This window comes from Mercurialis annua, linkage group LG3, assembly GCF_937616625.2.
Source record: "Mercurialis annua linkage group LG3, ddMerAnnu1.2, whole genome shotgun sequence".
NCBI classification, from domain to species: Eukaryota; Viridiplantae; Streptophyta; class Magnoliopsida; order Malpighiales; family Euphorbiaceae; genus Mercurialis; species Mercurialis annua.
Genome location: NC_065572.1, coordinates 1,400,782 through 1,420,047, shown reverse-complemented (window position 1 = coordinate 1,420,047; position 19,266 = coordinate 1,400,782). Strand labels below are relative to the sequence as shown.

General features: G+C 39.7%; 2 protein-coding genes across 2 annotated transcripts; one reads left to right on the top strand and one right to left on the bottom strand.

The window, feature by feature from the left end:
- The first annotated feature begins 2,876 nt into the window (after nt 1-2,876).
- LOC126671080 (transcription factor bHLH149) lies at nt 2,877-3,884 on the top strand. The gene has a single exon (XM_050364778.2). It carries the CDS (start codon nt 3,120-3,122, stop codon nt 3,765-3,767), a length of 648 nt encoding a protein of 215 aa, XP_050220735.1. The 5' UTR covers nt 2,877-3,119; the 3' UTR covers nt 3,768-3,884.
- Nucleotides 3,885-5,152: 1,268 nt separating this feature from the next.
- Nucleotides 5,153-8,011, bottom strand: LOC126671015 (uncharacterized). Its single transcript, XM_050364705.1, has 3 exons — nt 7,643-8,011; nt 6,245-7,098; nt 5,153-6,150 (listed from the first exon to the last, which is right to left on the bottom strand). Exons 2-3 carry the CDS (start codon nt 7,094-7,096, stop codon nt 5,290-5,292), a joined length of 1,713 nt encoding a protein of 570 aa, XP_050220662.1. The 5' UTR covers nt 7,097-7,098; nt 7,643-8,011; the 3' UTR covers nt 5,153-5,289.
- Nucleotides 8,012-19,266: the final 11,255 nt, after the last annotated feature.

Below are 19,266 nucleotides of genomic sequence, written 5' to 3'. Positions count from 1 at the left end.
AATTTAAGAATGGAGAATTTAAAATGACCATTTGCTCCATATTATTAACTAGCTCGACAAGTGTTTGGTAAAAAGCTATGACAAATAGAGTAAAAAAATTCACCTTCTCACAAGCTGAGCACATTTAAAATGAAAATCAGATAATCTATAGGTTGGTTCAATTAATGGACAGAAAAGAAATGTTTCACCTGCCACATTGACGTACAAATTAAAACATTAAAAACAATAAAAACATTTTTTAATAATATTAATGTGTTAAATTAACTAATTGGATTAGTACATTAAAACAAGGTTTATCCATTTTGGTTGACCTAATTGCTTTTTTATTTTCTGTCTTTGTAAGCAAGTTAAGGTGATTGAAACTGCACGCCATGTGAAGGATTATGCTTTTGTGGACATAATTAAACACAATTAGAATTATTGTAATTTGGGTGGGATTAACTTAGATGATGTTTAAGATTTCTTTTTATTTGTTGGTTTGCTGGATAAGCTTGATGCCCCTTTCTTTGATTTCCTTTGTCACTTAGCGTTTTATGAATTCGTAAATTTTGTAAAATTTATAAATTTTAAAATATAAAATGTGAAATTTACTGACTTTGTTATAATATATAAAACTAATATAGTTATAAGGATAATTTTAGAAAATGAGATATTGAAACAATTATCCATCCATAGAAAAACGATTTTAATACCTTTTAATCCATACAAACATGGAAATTTAAAGGTTTTGTTGCTTTAAAATCATAAAAATTATATTTTTGAAAATTTAACACGAGATTCTAATTTTTACAATGTCGGAGACTAAATTTTAAATTGTTGAAATTCAAAAAAATTGAGTAATTTTAATTAAAATGCTAATGTAAACATCGGTGTCCACATTCACAATTTCTTAACAAAGGCATTTCAAATTGTAAAAACAATGATAATTTGCAATAGATTATTAAAATTGAAATAATATATTAAAATTTTATAATTTTTAAAGCAATTAAGTCAATTTCATACAAAAAAAATTAGTAGGGGATGTAATTTTAAAATTAATGAATTTCTATAAAAAAATTATTTTATCACACAATTGATTTTAATTAAATTCATAAAATTTATTAAATTTGTATAATTTATCCATTTTAAATTCATTAATTCAAATGGTGATTTAATTATTTTTCTTTCAATTTACTAGATGAGAAAAATCATGAATAGTTTTTCCAACCAAAATTAGATTGATTCCAATAAGATTTGGAATGTTTCTTTTTCTGGGCACCAAAAATTAGTTTTAACTTGACAATAAATAGTGTTTTTGGCACCTAAACTTAATCGTAGTGGTAATTTGAGAACGACATTGACATAATAAGGAATCCATTAGTGAAAAGTCATGGCTGAGCAAACATAATTGTCCATTTATGTCCACTAATTAAAACAACATGTATTACTTTAATCAATCACTATCCATATCATCATGTTTTTTTATATATAAATCGGATTGGAAATAATAAATTCTTCGACCCAATTTAATAGGCGGTTTTTATATTGTTTTAAAATTATATAAAAAAATTATTTAGACAATTAATTTTAATAAAATATATTATAAAAATAAACATAAACATAATTTTTAGCACAATTTCACTGCTACACCCCTTAAACCAATCTATCTTTTCCGTCTCTTGTCAGACTTGATTTATTTATGATTGTTTGACGGAATTATTTTCGTTTTAAAATAAAAGTCAATATTATTTATAGAAAAAATATGTACCGTCTAATATTCATATTTATCTTCAAGTGCCAATTAATTTTAGATGGATAAATGTATAATTGCAAAATAAAAAAACAAGATGCATGCATATTCATCAAGTTTATTATTTCCTTTCAATAAAGAAAATGAGAAAATGTTCAAATTGACTTTTGAATTTGTGTTTTTTGTCGTATAAATCACTTTCAATTATTATTTTAGTCAATTACATCTCAAAATTCGCATTTCGGATCAAATAAATCACCTTTAACCTTTTTAGTCAATTAATTACTGAAATTTATATTTCAACATTAAATAAGTTACGCATCTAAACTATACAGATTAAAAATTACTTTAAATTAGGAGAGTTTGAGATCTAATTGACTATAAATATTAAAAGTGGTTTATTTGATTTGAAATGTAAATTTTAAAATTTAATTGACTACAAAATTAAAAATAATTCACTTAACTCTAAAACACAAGTTCAAGAGCTAAATTGGCCTTTGCTCGATAAAAATATTGTGCCATCTAATATATAGTCACTGTTCTAAGTAATTCGAACAAAGTCGGTTGTGATCCGATAAAATAATAAAATTCTCATATGATTTTTTTAAGAGCAAATTACTCTGAACCCCACATATGTCATATTCACACTTTGTTCCTTATTTTTTAAATGATTTGGTCACTTTATTTAAAATCAAACGATTTAATCTCTCACTTTTGTTTCTGTTAACGATTTATATTCCATTTTATTGTGTTTATCAACTGAATCAAAAGTCTAAATAAAAAAAATGATGTGGTCTCCCATTTTTATTTTTGTCTACAATTTTGTTTCTTAAATTTTAAATTAATTTAACTCTAAATATTTTAACTTGGTTAACTAACATCAAAAACAAACTGAGGCTAAATTGTCGACTGAAAGTGAGAGATTAAATTGTTTGATTTAAAACAAAAGGGAGTAAATTATAAATTATGATATACATGAAGGGTTTTAAGTAATTTTTTAAAATTTTTCGTTTTTATTTTTAAATATATTATAATCCATTTAAATTTAAACAAAAAAAATTAAAAACTAAATAAAGAAAAACTTAAAATTAAGATAAAGAAAGAGAGACATGAGAGCACGAAAGGCAGCTGAATAAATGTGATTAAGGAAAGGCCGCGTGGTTTCTCGTGAATTGCTTTTAAAGTCTCCCCCTCCTCTTTGCTCCTCACTAATTCTTCCTTCCTTCTCTCTCTATCTCACTCTCTCTCTACATCTCCTCCTCCACCACAACCGCCGCCTCCTCCGCCGGCGCCGCCACAATCACCGCCACAAATCCTCGATTCTCACCTTATTCAAATTCCAATCAAGAATTACATTAACCAGTACTACAGTATATTCAGCTAGCTAGCTATGACGAGCATCATCCAATCCAATTCCGCCACGTCACAACAAGAATTCGATCAGAGGAAGAAACGGAGAAAATTGACACACGAAACGCACGATAATTCCACGTCATCAACGGACGTTGATAATAACAACTCAATTAATAAAACTAGATGGAGAACTGAATCGGAGCAACGGATCTATTCCTCTAAACTCTACGAAGCTCTCCGGAGATCTCGCCGGTCATCTCCGACGCCAGAAACCGCCGTTTCTCCCGCTGTCAAAGGTAGAAAAATCCGCGACACTGCCTATAGAGTTCTCGCTGTCGCTGCTAAAGGTACGAGTAAATGGAGCCGCGCGATTTTGGCGGGAAAAGTTAGGTTGAGAGTTAAAAAAGTTAGACAGGTGAAAGTTACCGGTGACAGAAGAAAGGAGGCGGCGGTTTCCAGAGAGAAGAAGAGATTACCGCCGGTAGATAAGAAAATGCGTGTTTTAAGCCGGTTAGTTCCTGGTTGCCGGAAGGCGTCGTTTACTAATATTTTAGAAGAAACGAGTGATTATATTGTGGCTGTGGAGATGCAGATCAAAGCTATGGCCGCACTTGTGGAGATTCTCGCCGCGAGTGGTGGCCGTGGCGGTGAGTCGCCGGTTGACCCCGCGAATAGTCAATTATAGAATTTGTTAGTTATTTTACATGCCAGGTGGTATTACCATTTCTTTTCATTATTATGTTTTTTTATTTTTATTTTTGTAATTTTATTATCTTTTTTTATTAAATATTTGTTTCTTTAATTTTTTCTGATTATTATATTCATGAACTTTGCTGTATATACTTTTCTTTCATCTATTTTCGGCGAATTATGTGATGGCAAATTTACACTTTAACTTTATATTATCTTTAAAAAAATAACTAATTTTGTAAAAGGCAATGAAATAAGTAAAATTATACTAAAAGCTTAATTGATTGGAAAATTAATTGCAGGAATGACAAATACTTTAAAACTTTGAGTTTATTAAAATGATTAAAGAAGATTAGGGTGAAATTCAATTAAAATATAAAATTAAAAGGAGAATATCTAAGTGAAATTGGTTCTATTATCGAGTCCAATACACTTGAAGTTATTTGAAGAAATTCAATTGTCGTTAAAAAAAAGTAGAACCAGTTTTTTAATTGATGATAGTCTGTGAATAATAGTTTGCATGTTTCGTTAACAAAATTGGTTTTGATCTTTTTTTTATTTATGTATCTACGTAAATTTTAGCTTAATAAAATTTATAATTTATCAAAAAATTAAGAAGATAAATTGGCAGCATTTAGTAGGTGAAAAATTTATTGGAGAAATAATTTTAATAATAATAAATAATTATTATTATTATATTTTAAATAAATTAATTTATGGGATAAAATGAAAATGAAATAATTAAGCCCAGAAATAGAAAATGAGTAGAATAGTCCAAAAACAGTGAGTACTGAGAAACACAGGTTCATGTGGGTGAGTGGGCCTACAGTTTCAACTGCACCGACCTCTATTGCCTCCCATGTGATTTTCAACATTATAACGGGTTAATGACCAATAAATTGGACTTTTGTTAATTATTTCCAATTTTATGAATCAAAATGATAAAATTCCCATTTTATGGCTACCAGACCGCGGAACTGTTCCGCGGTTTATGTAAACCGCGGAACAGTTCCGCGGTCTATCCTACGTGGCTCCTCGCTGGAGGAGCCACATAGGCAAAAGCAGACCGCGTAACACTTACGCGGTTTGCACTGCCAACGTGGCAAACCGCGTAAGTGTTACGCGGTTTGCTTTTGTGCAGCCAGGGAATTAATTCCCTGGCTGCACTGATTGGGAGAAAATTCTCCCAATCATTTTGATTTTATTTTAAATGATTGGGAGGTTTTCTCCCAATCATTTAAAAAAAAATTAAATAAAAATTTAAAAATGAGAAAACTTTTTATTAAAAAAAATTTACGTTTGAATTGTTGAATTTTTTAAATTTAAAACATTTGAATTAGTTAATTTTTTTTAACATTCTACAAAAATAAATTTATAAAATACTACAAAATAATTATATTAACAAATATTCAAATATAATTTATACTTCATAACAATAACATATTTAATAAACTAAAAATTTCAAATTAAAAAAGAATACTACATCAGATAATAATGTACAAAGTACAAAAAAGAAATCACCTAGGAGTCCTATCGTCATATCTGCTAGTGACCGGGAGGTTCGAGCGCAAGTTGTTTCTGTTACGGTTCGCCCGACGGCCTGTACTGATGGTGAGGTAACGTCGACCTGGGCGGCCATCACCATCTCCCTCTCCTGCATCGCCCTCCTCGTCGTCGGCTCCGTCGTCACCCTGCTGGTCCTGTGGAATGGCCGTACTCGTCGTAGCTGGTGGCGGGGTAACAAATTCTCCTTGTTGGCGGAACATCATCGCCTCCATGCTGTCTAGACCTAACCAACTGCTACCATATGCCAGAAAGTCTGTAGTCCCAGGTGTCTGTGGAAGTCCCTGTGAAGCTGGAAAGTCCTGTGTACCCTGTGTAGGCTGATCCCACTGCACCTGAAAAGGAGGCACCGTAGGTGGTACATAAGCAGGCGGCGGTGGAACAAAAGGCGAAGAAGGTCCTGGTGGCACTGGATATGAACACGACCCCTGAAAATAGTGATGTGCCGAATCCCCGTAAAACTGGCCAGAAGAAGAAGGAGGACCCGATGAAAAGGGCGGCGGTGCAGAGCTGGACCCCGCGTAATAGTAATGCCCTCTGAAAGGATGAAAAACCACTGGGGGAGGCATAGGATCAGTCGGACGCTGAGGTGGTGCTGGGGGGTGACGCCGCTGTCGCCGTCGATGTCGCAGTGTAGTCGGATCTATCGGCGCGTCAGGTATGACTGGTAGTCGATGCGGCGGTATAGAAGGCTCGATAGGGGGCGATGTAACGTCACGGCGGTCCTCTCTAGTGCCTCTCTGTGTGCTGGCTGCGAACCGCCGAAGCTCAGTGTCAACAGGAGCATCCCTACGTACACGCTCCACAAAATCGGCCTGCAAATAACGATATAATACGTTAAAAAAAGTAGAAAATTAACCCACAATTTATTGATTAATTAATTGAAAAACGTATAATTTAAAAAAATACCTGTGCTCCGAGCTCAGCGCCCTGTCGTGTGATCCAGCGACGCGTGACATACCGAAACCAATCCATATACTCGGAATGATAATGAGGTGGGTCCTGGAGGGGCTGTCCTGAAATTACAAACCGGAGCCGGTCGTCCCACACACGAATGTAGTGAGAGTGTGTCTGGATCCAAGATGAGCTGCTCTTCAGGGTAAGGGAGTGTAGTGAGTGGTCCTGAAGTGGGGCGTCTGGAATACCCTGCTGCAGTCCGAACTGCTGCAGAACTCTGTCTGCCTGGTGCCACTCCACAATATGAAAATAAATAAGTGGAACCGTGGCCCGCCAAAAAGCGCGCCCATCTAAACAATACGCTGGGATAGTGTCCAGCATATCATCAGTGTACGGCTGCCAGATAAAATCATCACCATCGTCTACATCCGCACAGTCGTCTACATCCGCACAGTCGTCTACATCCGCACAGTCGTCTACATCCGCACAGTCGTCTACATCCGCACGTACTTGAGATAACGGATTGTACACAATATAAAACTCAACTACCCTCATTTGTGGCGTCCGCGAAACATTACGCCACATTGCTTCCATGTGAACATCTGTCTCCATAGGAAAACCATCATATTTTTGAAATCTTCCATGTTCATCGAACCGAGGTACTCTTAGATAAATCTTCACTATCTCGTCAGCATCGTTCAGCCCAATTACCCTTCTAATTACGACTTGTAGTTGTGCAAAATTCACTACTCTCGTCAGCTCAACCATTTCCGATTTACCGGAAACATAATCCACTCCACCCGGAGTCGATAATATTGTACCATCCCAATAAATTTTTAGGGCTGGCAGCGCATTTGTCGTCATTACTACATTAAAAAAATATAATTTTAACTACATTTTAATATTTTCACTAATTCCTACATTAAATGTAAATTCAAATGGATTACATTAAATGTAAATTCCGAATCTAATAAATTTTAATATTTTCACTAATTTCAACCTAATTTTAAAATATTTTAAAAAATTTCATATATTCGATTTTCTAATTTTAATATACTCTATTCATTCCTATAAATTTTATACACAATATTCTAATTTCATTTACACATAAATCTAATTCATTTTATAATACATATTTTTTAAAATTTTAAACTAAATCTAACTTTAATATTAACTAACTACACTTCAAACATTATTTTAATCTAATTACATTTACACATTAATCTAATAAAATTTACACATTAATCTAATTTATTTTATAATACATATTTTTTAAAATTTTGAACTAAATCTAACTACAATATTAACTAACTACATTTGAAATATTATTTTAATCTAAGTAAACATCATTTAAATCTAACTATATTCAATAATTTAAAATTAATATATTTATAAATTTTAAGAACTCACCCGATAATTACGCGCCAAAAAATAATATTCCGCGCCGAAAAATAATATCCGCCACGCAAAATAATATCCGCCACCAAAAATAATATCCGCCACGCAAAATAATATCCGCCACCGAAATTAGGCTCCGTAAAATTTTCTCCAAAATAGTATCCCTTCTAACTCTCTCTCTAACTACTCTCTCTCTAAAATTTTCTCCAAATTCATTTTTTTGGAGTGTGGAGTGGAGAAGGGGGAATGATTTCCCCCTTATATAGTGGTTGTAGACCGCGGAAAATTTCCGCGGTCTACAACCACTCGGTCAAGGGAATTTATTCCCTGTCAGAGGGAATAAATTCCCTCTGTAAACCGCGGAAAGCTTCCGCGGTTTACAGTGACCTGTCACTGTAAACCGCGGAAGCTTTCCGCGGTTTACGTCCACGTGGTTCCACCTGCGTCCAGGTGGAGCCACGTGCACAGACCGCGGAACACTTCCGCGGTTTGTTATAAACCGCGGAAGTGTTCCGCGGTCTGGATGCCACAAATAGAGAAAAATATGCAATCAGGTCCTAATTTAAGAAATTTTCTTAATTTTAATTGCAAAAACGTCATTAACCCCATTATAACATGCCATTATAACTATAATTTGTTTAAATTTAATCAATCACCCTAATTGTCTACAATTATAAGATGGATTGTATTAATACATTTTCCAAATATGGCGCTTACAATAAAATAATAACAAAATTATACAAGACTAAATTTAAATTTAAATTTAATTTGAACTGAATTGAACTACATTGAGAATAATTGAATTTAATTGGAGATTAGGGATGTCCATAAAATCAATTTGTTAATTCAGTTCAATTATCCAATCTAGTTATGATAAATTAACTAGATTTTCATTATTATAGGAAAAGAGAGTATATATTAGAGAAAATGAATTACGATTTTGATAGAATACTCTTAAACGTTTGTACTATTTGAGTTATAATTTACCGATTCAAGTTAATTAGACTTAATTACTACTTATAAACCAAAGTAGCCCTACCAATTAAGAAAAATACAGACACGGTTGTTCTAAAGTAGCAAAACATTATGGTCTAAACAAAGGCTTAATTATTGGAATTTCATTTTCACATTAAAGAGGAAAGGCGTGTACGTGTGCTACAATGAAAATCCAATTGTCTATTTCTGAAAATGAGACATGTGGGTTGCTCATTTTAATTGGCATTTGGAGCCAAATTAGTCATCATGATTATTTTTAATTATGGACCACATAAATTTTGTGTATTTTTTTTTTAAATTAAAACACTGTTTTGTGTTGGCTCTCTTTAAACTATTCTTGCCCTACCCACTAATTTCACATGCATCCATGTGCCTTCATTCAACTTCTTTTCTTTCTCCTTTTTATACATTAATTCCACATCTCTCTTTTGTCTATTACTCTCAAAACTTTCTGAAGACCATATTAAAAACACACAATGATTCAATATTTTATTAAATTTATTGGTTTGTCCTATCAATAATTATAGTAAATGGAAAACTATATACTAATAATCCAAATTTATATATTTGATTGCTTTTCATAATTATTTTAATTCAATCTATTTTTGATATACCATGCTGATTAAATAATTTTCAAAATGGACTATACTGTAATTAGTGTAGACCTTTAAAATATGTGCTAAGATTATGAAATTAAATATTTTAATTAGATTTATAAAAGTAAAATAGTATTCAACTTTTCTACCCTATGCTAATGCTCAATCATGCACACAAGTAGAATTGTTTGTAGCATACTTAAACTCTGTAAAATATCATATAACATGTAAAAAAACAACAATTTGGATGCAATTATTATGGGCAACGCAAAAATATCAAAAAGGGGTATTTATAAAAAAAATAAACTTTTATGTTTGAAACGATTTAAAAACAACTTTTAAAATTTAGCATAAGAAAGCAAGATTTTATTTTTTCTTTTGGCTTTTTAAGTCTATAATCATTATTTGGTGTCGTTCTATTCACCATAAATTGTAAAAAAGACATAGTCTTGTGAAGAACAAATATCTTGATGCTAAAATGTCAAAAAGATAAAAAAATTGGACCAAATTTTAATAATTGTGTTTAAATCGCTATAAAAATAAAAAGTATTTTTTTTAAATAACTGTCAAACAATGAAACATAAAGGATCGCAGACTGAACAACCTATAAACATGAAAGCATTTTATTAGGTCAGCTAATTAAACAAGGAAAATGTGAATCCTCTCATTCAGGTGAATCACTGTCTTTGCATTCCATGGTAACATGCTGCACCAATAGTCTGGTTTAGCATGTTTTGTTTAAGGCATAATGTATCTTTAGATTAATCATGCACTTGTCATGTTTTTAATATTGAATCCCTACACTTCTATGTGTCGATAATTAATCCTTATATATTTAATTTTATAGATATTGGATCCTTCGTTATTGATTGTGTTAACGGTGTCAATTCTGACCGAACAAATCAATTTAGAGGCTTAATGTCAACAAAAATTAGATAGAAAGTTAAATAAAAATCCTGATATCGGTCCCATTTTAATTAAAAAAAATAAAGGTCTATTAAAATACTTTTTCATATATATATTTTTCTAAAATATAAATATTTTGTGTATATATTAATTTTTATGTTTAAATTTTCTATGTGTATATATTAGAAAATGTATTTTAATAATATCATTTTTTAAATACATAGTATTATTTATAAACCGGTTAACTGGTTAACCACAATTTTTAAAACTCCAAATCCTAAACTTAAATTATTAACATTAAAAATTAAAAATTAAAATCTAAATTTAAATTCATAGACCGGTTGACCATATTTTTTAGTTTGATTTTTCAGTTTGGTTTGGTTAATCGTTATCACTGGGTTCTGTTTACACCGGCCCAAATAATTATTGGATAGGAGCTTCATGTGGGCTTACAAGGGATTCGGGCCCAACGGAAAGTCTTTTACTTATTGTTTTTTCTGTTTTATAGGAATTTGTAACTCATTAGGAGTATTTTATCTTTTAGAATTTTAGTCCTAGTTGAATTAGGAGTCTTAGTTATGAGGAGTTATAAATAGCTCAGAGCTTCATTATTTTTGTATCAACAAATCAATCAATCAAAAACCAAGCCCAGTGCTTTTTATCCCGCAATCTCCGGATTGTTTTAATTTAGGAGTAGTTTTCGGTATTAATCTCGCCTGAGTCCGTGACTCCCAGGTTATTATCTTTTAGATCACGTGGTTAAGTGTCTTTAACCAAACAAGCCCTGTGAATATCTGCATAGGTTCGTTAAAGTATCAAACCTCAAACCGATCCCGATTATAAATTCAAAGATTCGAGTTCCGGAATATTTCCAGGCGAACATCTTTTGGCGACTCCACTGGGGAACAGTTTATGGTTAGCACAAAAACGGACTTTAAAGACGATTCCAGGCACGCTCGGTCTATACGCCGACAACAACGGAAGGAAGGTGACATAGTAGACGAATCAGATTCGGATAGAGCAGAAACCATGGCCAAGGACAAACAGGTGAACCAATCAAGCAAGGCGCCGAATACAACGGACGCCGAGGGGAGCCTACCTAAGGACAAGGTCGACGACGCGACCGATGACATGATAGACTACTCACGCCAACTTCCTCCATCTCGCCCTTCTTTATCACAGGCCGACTTCTCGGCCATGAGGGGCGAAATAGCGCAAGAGAACAAGCAAATGTTCGACGGTGCTATGCATCAGATGTCCGAAGTAATGAGGAACATCATGGCCGACCAAACGTCGGTCCAGAGGCAGATCCAAGGGAACTTAGATGGCCTCAACAAGGCAATGGAGAACCTAGGGCGATTATTCTCTGGGCAATCCGCCAACGATCAAGGGTACAGAAGGGCCGAACAGAACCAAACACCGAGCCGTTTTGGTCAACCAGGTGGTTCGGCCGAACAACAACCCAACAAGATGGGGTATACATATGGTTCCGTTAAGCTCTTAACAAGGAACGAGGCCGAGCTCTCAGGAAGGGCCGATCATCCGGGAGCAAGCTCGTCCAACCCACAAGGTGAAGCTAGACCACAAGGGGAAGCTACTGGAGCCAACACCCAGGAGCCCAACACGGGCGAACGATCGTACTCCGAGGGGGGCGATCCAAGTATATACAATCAAGGGCAACTCGTGGACATGCTAGAAAGGCTCGGGGTGGACCTTCGGCCTATGCCTCGCCCATCGTACATGAAACCGTATCCAGACTGGATCGACAAGTTATATCCTTTCCCAAGGGGGTATAAAGTGCCAGAGTTCAGCTTGTTTTCGGGCGAGGAGAAGGGCCAATCGAAGGTTGAACATGTCGCCCGGTTTTCAGCCCAATGCGGCGAAGCAGCCGCTCATGATTTCTGGAAGCTCCGGCTTTTCGCCAGCTCTTTGACGAAAATGGCGTTCACGTGGTACTCTAGATTGTCGCCCAATTCGGTGGACACATGGAAGGATCTCGAGATCCTCTTCCATGAAGAGTTTTACAGAGCACCACCTGATGTCACCCTAGCTGACCTCGCCCGAATCTCCCAGCTACCGAGTGAGTCGGCAGAAAAGTATATCGGCCGATTTAGAAATCTCAGGACTAGGTGCTCCACCAAAATGTCAGAAGCCGATTGCGTACCTATGGTGGTAAGAGGGATGAGTTTCGCCATGAGGGAACACTTCGAGGGCCACAGGTTTCGTGACTTGTTCGAGCTAACGAACAGGGTGACGAGCTACGAAAGACTCCTCCAGGAAAAAGAACAGAGGAGAGGCGCATCTAAAGGGACCTATTACAAAGACCAGCTTGACGTGGCCTTAGTGTCCGATAGCGAGGATAGTGGTTCCGAGGATGAAGTCAACATGGCCGAATTTTTGGGAACGAAACCCCTGGAATGTTCGGCCTTGCGAAAGCCTGGCTTTGTTAAAAGGAATAAGACCGCGGTGGTACAAAAAGAGTATTCATTCGACTTGACTAAGGCCGACGACATATTCGATGCCCTGCTGAAGGATGGGCAGATTGCCCTAAGCGAAGGACATACGATTCCACCGTCGGAAGAGCTAGTCGGTAAGGATTATTGCAAGTACCATAATTCCTGGAGGCACAGTACGAACAACTGCGTAAACTTCAGAAACGTGGTTCAGAAGGCGATTAACGAAGGGAAACTTTTGTTCCCAACAAAGAAAGAGGCCGATGCCAAATACGTGGCTATTAACACAGTTCGGCCTCACTTTGATAGCTACCTGGAGCAAGGGCAGATACGGAGCAAGTGGAATCCAAGAAGACCCAAGCCAAGAGTAGAGACCGATGGTTCTAAGTGGCGAGGAGAAAAAAGGCAACCTCAACAACAGAAGAGGAAGCGATATAACTCGCCTACTGCAGATATGACGTGCCCATCATACAGTACGTGTTTTAAAGTCAAGGGAAGCGATAACACGAGGAAGCATCCCAAGACCTTTAAACCAAAATCGCCCACAGAACAGTGGCAGAGGCATGAGCCACAACGGAGGCCTGCCACTAATGTATTCAAGAGGATATTTCGGCCAACGGAGGAGACCCCTCGTATGACGAAAACCCAGAAGAGGCGAATGCAAAGGCTGCGACAAGAGTCGCGGGCGAATCACGGGGCAGATTCGGCTCCCAGGGAGCAGCACGGGAGTAGGCCAATAACCGAGAGACTGGGGGCAAGGAACCAGGCCGACGCGGACACCAAATCACCTGATAGGCGAAATGCCAAGGTAAGGAAGGTGTGGATACCGAAGATCGAAAAACAAGCGGCCGATGTATCTGCTGCGGCAGTAGTTCACAAGGATGATGAAAATTCCAACGGCCGATCGTCCTACAAGGACGTACTGGTATCGCACCACGATGGCCAGCTTAAAGCAAGATTGCCCAGAGACCGCGAGGTCGTCGTCTCACACAAGAAAGGCATGTTGAAAGCCTGGGTCCCGGTGGTAAGGGACGAATACGGAGTGAAAGTAGTTACGCTTCCCAACTCGTACAGAAGTAAACCAGGGCAGAAGGCAACGTTAGAAGGCGATGTAATCGTACCAGAAGGAGATAGTGCCGATGATACCGCGGTAGTATCCCTCAGTAAACCTCCAACGAGGATGACCAGGCATATTCGGCCGCTATACATCAAGGCCGATCTAAACGGGGTATCAATTAACAGAGTCCTCATTGACAACGGGGCTGGTGTCAACATACTACCGGCGAAAATGCTCAAGAAATTGGGCATAACTCGGGATCAGCTTGACCCAACCGACGTTTACATGACTGACTTCGCAGGGGGCGAGACGCCGGCCGAGGGGTACATTACCCTCAGAATCAAGGTAGGACGAGTAGAAACCGAAGAAGGGTTTTTTGTGGTCAACGCCCGGAGCAACTACAACATTTTGCTCGGCCGCGATTGGATACACTCCAACATGTGTATACCCTCAACTATGCATCAGATGCTCTTCATATGGCGGGATGACGGCGAGGCCGAAGTTGTACAGGGTGACCCCAACCCCTTTGGCGAGGACCATAACGTGCTCGAAGCACGTTTGTACGATGAAGAGGTGCGCAACATACAATCCCTTAGTTCGAAAAGGGAAACGAGCGTTCCTCGCTTGCTTGTTAACTCGGATCGGCCGGTATCAGTGACCCTCGGGGGCAAAGGCCGATCCACCATCCTCAAAGATTCAAAATGATAGCACGCCATAAAGAATTGAGGGAAAAGATTAGACAGTTAACCTCGCTGTATGATATTGATTCGGCCGAATGCATCTATGAGGACCAGGAGCAGGACCCAACAGGATCGCTGCGGATCGGGGACATACGATTGGCAACCGGGAAGTTAGAAGATGATCCCGCCCAAGTACAGGACGACCTCCTCGAAATCAATCTGGGGACAGATGAATCGCCCAAACCCATATACATCAACGCAGGACTGGACGAAGGATTTAGAGAGCAACTGATCGACTTACTCATTGAGTTCCGCGATTGTTTTGCCTGGTCGTACGAAGAAATGCCGGGCCTCGATCCTGATATCGCCGAACATAAGCTTCCATTAAAGAGCGGATTTCGGCCATTTCGGCAACCTCCCCGGCGAATGTCCAGGGAAGTGGATACGCTCATACAAGATGAGATTAAGCGGCTGGAAGATGCCAAGTTTATTCGGGAAGCCCAATACACCGAATGGCTCTCTAACATCGTACCAGTAATGAAGAAAAACGGGAAGCTACGAGTATGCGTTGATTTTCGGAACCTAAACCTGGCCACGCCCAAAGACGAATACCCAATGCCCGTGGCCGATATGCTGATTGACAGGGCAGCCGGACACACAATACTCAGTTTCCTCGACGCTCACTCTGGGTACAACCAAGTTCCAATCAGCAAAGAGGACATCTCCAAAACGGCTTTTAGATGCCCCGGGCCGATCGGAGCGTACGAGTGGGTCGTGATGCCCTTTGGCTTGAAAAACGCAGGGGCAACATATCAGAGGGCGATGAATAAGATGTTCAGAGGCCTTGAATGCCTTGAGGTCTACATCGACGACGTCGTAATCAAATCAAACACCGGCGAAGTTCATTTGGCCGATCTCCGGAAAGGTTTCGAGCGTATACGACGTAATGGGTTAAAAATGAATCCTCTAAAATGCGCGTTCGGCGTTTCGGCTGGAAACTTCTTGGGTTTCTTGGTTCACCAGCGGGGAGTAGAAATAGATAAGAACAAAGCCAAGGCGATTATCAATGCTGAACCACCCAAAACCAAGAAGCAGCTCCAGAGGCTCATCGGTCAAATCAATTTTTTAAGAAGATTCATAGCAAACACAGCAGGCCGACTTCGCAGCTGGAGTGTTTTGCTGAGGGGAAGAGAGACCGATGAGTGGATATGGACGGACGAGCAACAGAGGGTGTTTGACGATTTGAAAGGATACTTGGCGAAACCTCCGGTAATGACCCCTCCAAAGCCGAATAAGCCGTTGTTGCTATACCTATCGGCTGCACACGAATCCCTAGGATGTATGCTCGCCCAAGAGGACGATGGGGTCGAGAGAGCAGTCTACTACTTAAGCCGAGGATTGACGGACACAGAGATTCGCTATACCGACATAGAAAAAATGTGTCTATGCCTGTACTTCACATGCTGCAAGCTGCGATACTACATGTTGCCGGTCGTAGTGTATGTATTATCCCAGACCGACATCATTAAGTATATCTTATCAAAGCCATACCTGAGGAATCGGATTGGAAAATGGGCGATTGCAATGTCCGAATTCACATTGGTGTACGTTCCTCAAAGAGCAGTAAAAGGACAAGTATTGGCAGACTTCTTGGCCGATCACCCTGGTATTACCCTCAAGGAAGAGACACCTGGTCAAGTAGACATCACGTCCTTCGACATCGCCGTGTGGGAAATGTGGTTCGACGGATCCAGGACAAGCCAGGGGGCAGGCGCGGGAGTACACATCGTCACACCCTTGGGGGCATCCTACCAGCTATCATTCAGACTCCAGTTCGAATGCACCAACAATCAAGCAGAATATGAGGCCCTCATATTCGGTTTTGAGATTTTGGCCGAGCTAGGGGCACGGGCGATCAGTGTAAAAGGAGATTCTTTGCTAGTCATTAAACAAGTGACAGGAGAATTTAAATGCGAGTCCGAGCTATTGGTGAGGTATTGCAACAAGGCGAAACACCTGATCGAAGGATTCCAAAACACGAGAATAGAATACACAGAGAGGGCCGACAACGGCGTTGCAAACGACCTAGCTCAGCACGGTAGCGGTTATAAGGTAAACCGAGAATTCGATGCCATAGAGAGGGAAACACCGAACCTCCACACCGGGGGCATCACGATCGACGAAAGACAGTTCTCGGTTTACCAGCTGGACGTCACCCAAGATTGGAGGGACGAGCTCCTGAAGTGGTTCGAAAAACCAGACGCCACAAATAGGAGGTTGAGGACTTTAGCCCTTAATTACGTGGTCTTAGCCGGCGAGTTATATAAGAAGGGCTTTGAAGGGCTACTATTCAGATGCATCGGTCCGAAAGAGGCGATGCTTGCCATGGCCGAAGTACACGAAGGTATAGCAGGCGCCCACCAGGCGGGCCCCAGAATGAGGTGGCTCATCCATAAATACGGCTTTTATTGGCCGAAAATGGAACAAGATTGCATAAGATATGCCAAAGGATGCGAAGCCTGTCAGAAATTCGGCCCAATACAACACGTCCCGGCCGAAGACCTGCACTCCATCATCAAGCCTTGGCCATTCAGAGGATGGGCGGTCGACCTGATAGGGAAAGTATACCCCGGCTCGTCTGACGGTCATACTTTTGTGATTATCGCCACTTGTTACTTCACCAAGTGGGTCGAGGCTAAACCTTTGAAGTCGCCGACACAAGAAGCGGTGATCAAGTTCTTCAAAGAATACATCGTCCACCGACATGGCTTGCCTGAGTCTATAACCACAGATCAAGGGACGATGTTCACAGGGAGCGATATAAGTTGGTGGGCTTCCCAAATGAAGATAAAGATGTTACACTCAACACCGTACTACGCCCAGGCCAACGGACAGGCCGAAGCCACGAACAAAGCCATCAAGCTCATAGTTCAAAAGATGATTGAAGAAAACCCAAGGCAATGGCATGTGTTTCTATCAGAAGCTGTTTGGGCGAATAGAACCAGTCAGAAGTCGGCTACTGGGACCTCGCCTTTTAGACTGGTCTATGGTTACGATGCGATGTTGCCAATGGAGCTAACCGTCACGTCTACTCGCCGCAGACACCAATGCGAATTGTCCAAAGAAGATTACTTCGACAAGATGGTAATAGATTCTCTAGACCTGGACGAAGAACGTTTAACGGCGTTGGACCACTTAGAAGCACAGAAAAGAAGGGTCGAGAGAGCTTATAACAAGCGGGTAAAACGGAAAGCTTTCACCGTAGGCGATATAGTATGGAAAGCAATCTTGCCTATCGGCCACAAAGACACCCGGCTTGGCAAATGGAGCCCGAACTGGGAAGGTCCCTTTATCGTGGTCAACAAGTTAACAGGCGGTGCTTATCTGTTGGCAGATGTTGATGGGGAAGAACACGATAGGGCGATCAACGGTCAGTTCCTGAAAAAGTACGTTCCAAGCTGTTGGGAGGGCGTAGACCGTCGGTTATTCGGAGCCGACGAAGAGTAATGCTGTTGGTACTTTCCCGCCGAGTATCCTGAAATGTTACGGAATACACGGCGATTATGAGATAACGCCGATCGTTCGTTAATGCCCTTAAACGTTTTCGGCGTTTCACATTCGTTGAGTTTTTTTCAACGGGTTCTCCGTTTTTTCTCAACATGTTGTACTTTATCTTTTTTATAAATGAGCATTATTTCGTATCAGATCAATTACGGACCGATGATATAAAAATAATCAGACCTGAAAGCAATGCAAGGTGTAAATAACGAAAAATTTCGGCTCTCTGGCCGAATAAACATTAACGAAAAGTAATGCTCACGAATAAGATACGGCCCCAGGCCGATCAAAACATAGTGCGATTCAAAGTATTACAAAAGATGACAAATACGGACATTGTTTTGAACTTAAAAATGACTACAAAACTAAAAATGGCTAAAAATATCGCCAAGTTCACTACGAACAGTGTTAAAAGACTTCCGGGCTTCATCCACCTTTGGCTTCATCTTGACAAGGCTGTGTTTCAGCTCATTCCGGTTCTTCTTCACGCCGACCCCCTCAAGAAGGCTTTTATCCATGGCAGTCTCAAGTTCGCCGATGCCTTTCTCTTCAGTCTCCAGCTCGAGTTTCAGGGCTGAGATTTTGTCATTTAACTCCTTGGCATGGTCCCGGCGAGCAGCCAGGGTCGAAACAGATGCTTTCACGGAAGCCTTGAGCGTTTCCAGCTTCTCCTTTGCTTCGGCCTCCTGAAGGATCAGTTGGTCATGATCCGTCTGGATCTGCGTCGCCTCATCATAAATCTTTTGAAATGCGGGTAGCGATGCAGACAGTCGGACCATGGCACTACGAGCTTTCTCGTCCAAAATCTCTGGAGGGGCATCGGCCAGGGCAGTCGCCGCTCTCTTAAGACGACCAAAGTCTTCAACAGATTTGAAGATGGCCACACCTTGGGCCTTCAAAGAGCCGACGACGTCTAGATGATCGCCCCACGCCTCAGAAGGACCGCTGGCCACTTCGGCCTGTTGCTCTACCTCTGGTACGGGCATCTCTTCTTCCTCACTGTCAGAGTTGAGGAAGGCCGCCGCCTTTGCTGCCAGATCATCAGGCTTCGCCGAGACATCATCTGGTATCTGCCATGTTCGGCCGCAATAAAAAATTAGCTGATAGGGGCATCGTTAAGGCAATAATAAACAAAAATAAGATACCTTAGTCTTGGCAGCAAGGCGAGCCGGGAGGTTCACCAGGTCCGAACCAAGTGGCGAATGCAGAGTAGGAAGTGGAGAAAAGTTAAGCATCTGCGACACCGTCGGGGCAACTTCTGACGATGTTTTTTGGGAAGAGCGATTCCCCGTTAAGGAAATGCCTTCGTCGCCAGTACGATCGTCCCCCGTTTGGGTATCACCCCTTGAAGAGGAATGAGCGCTCCTGGAAGGGCGATTTATTTCAGGAT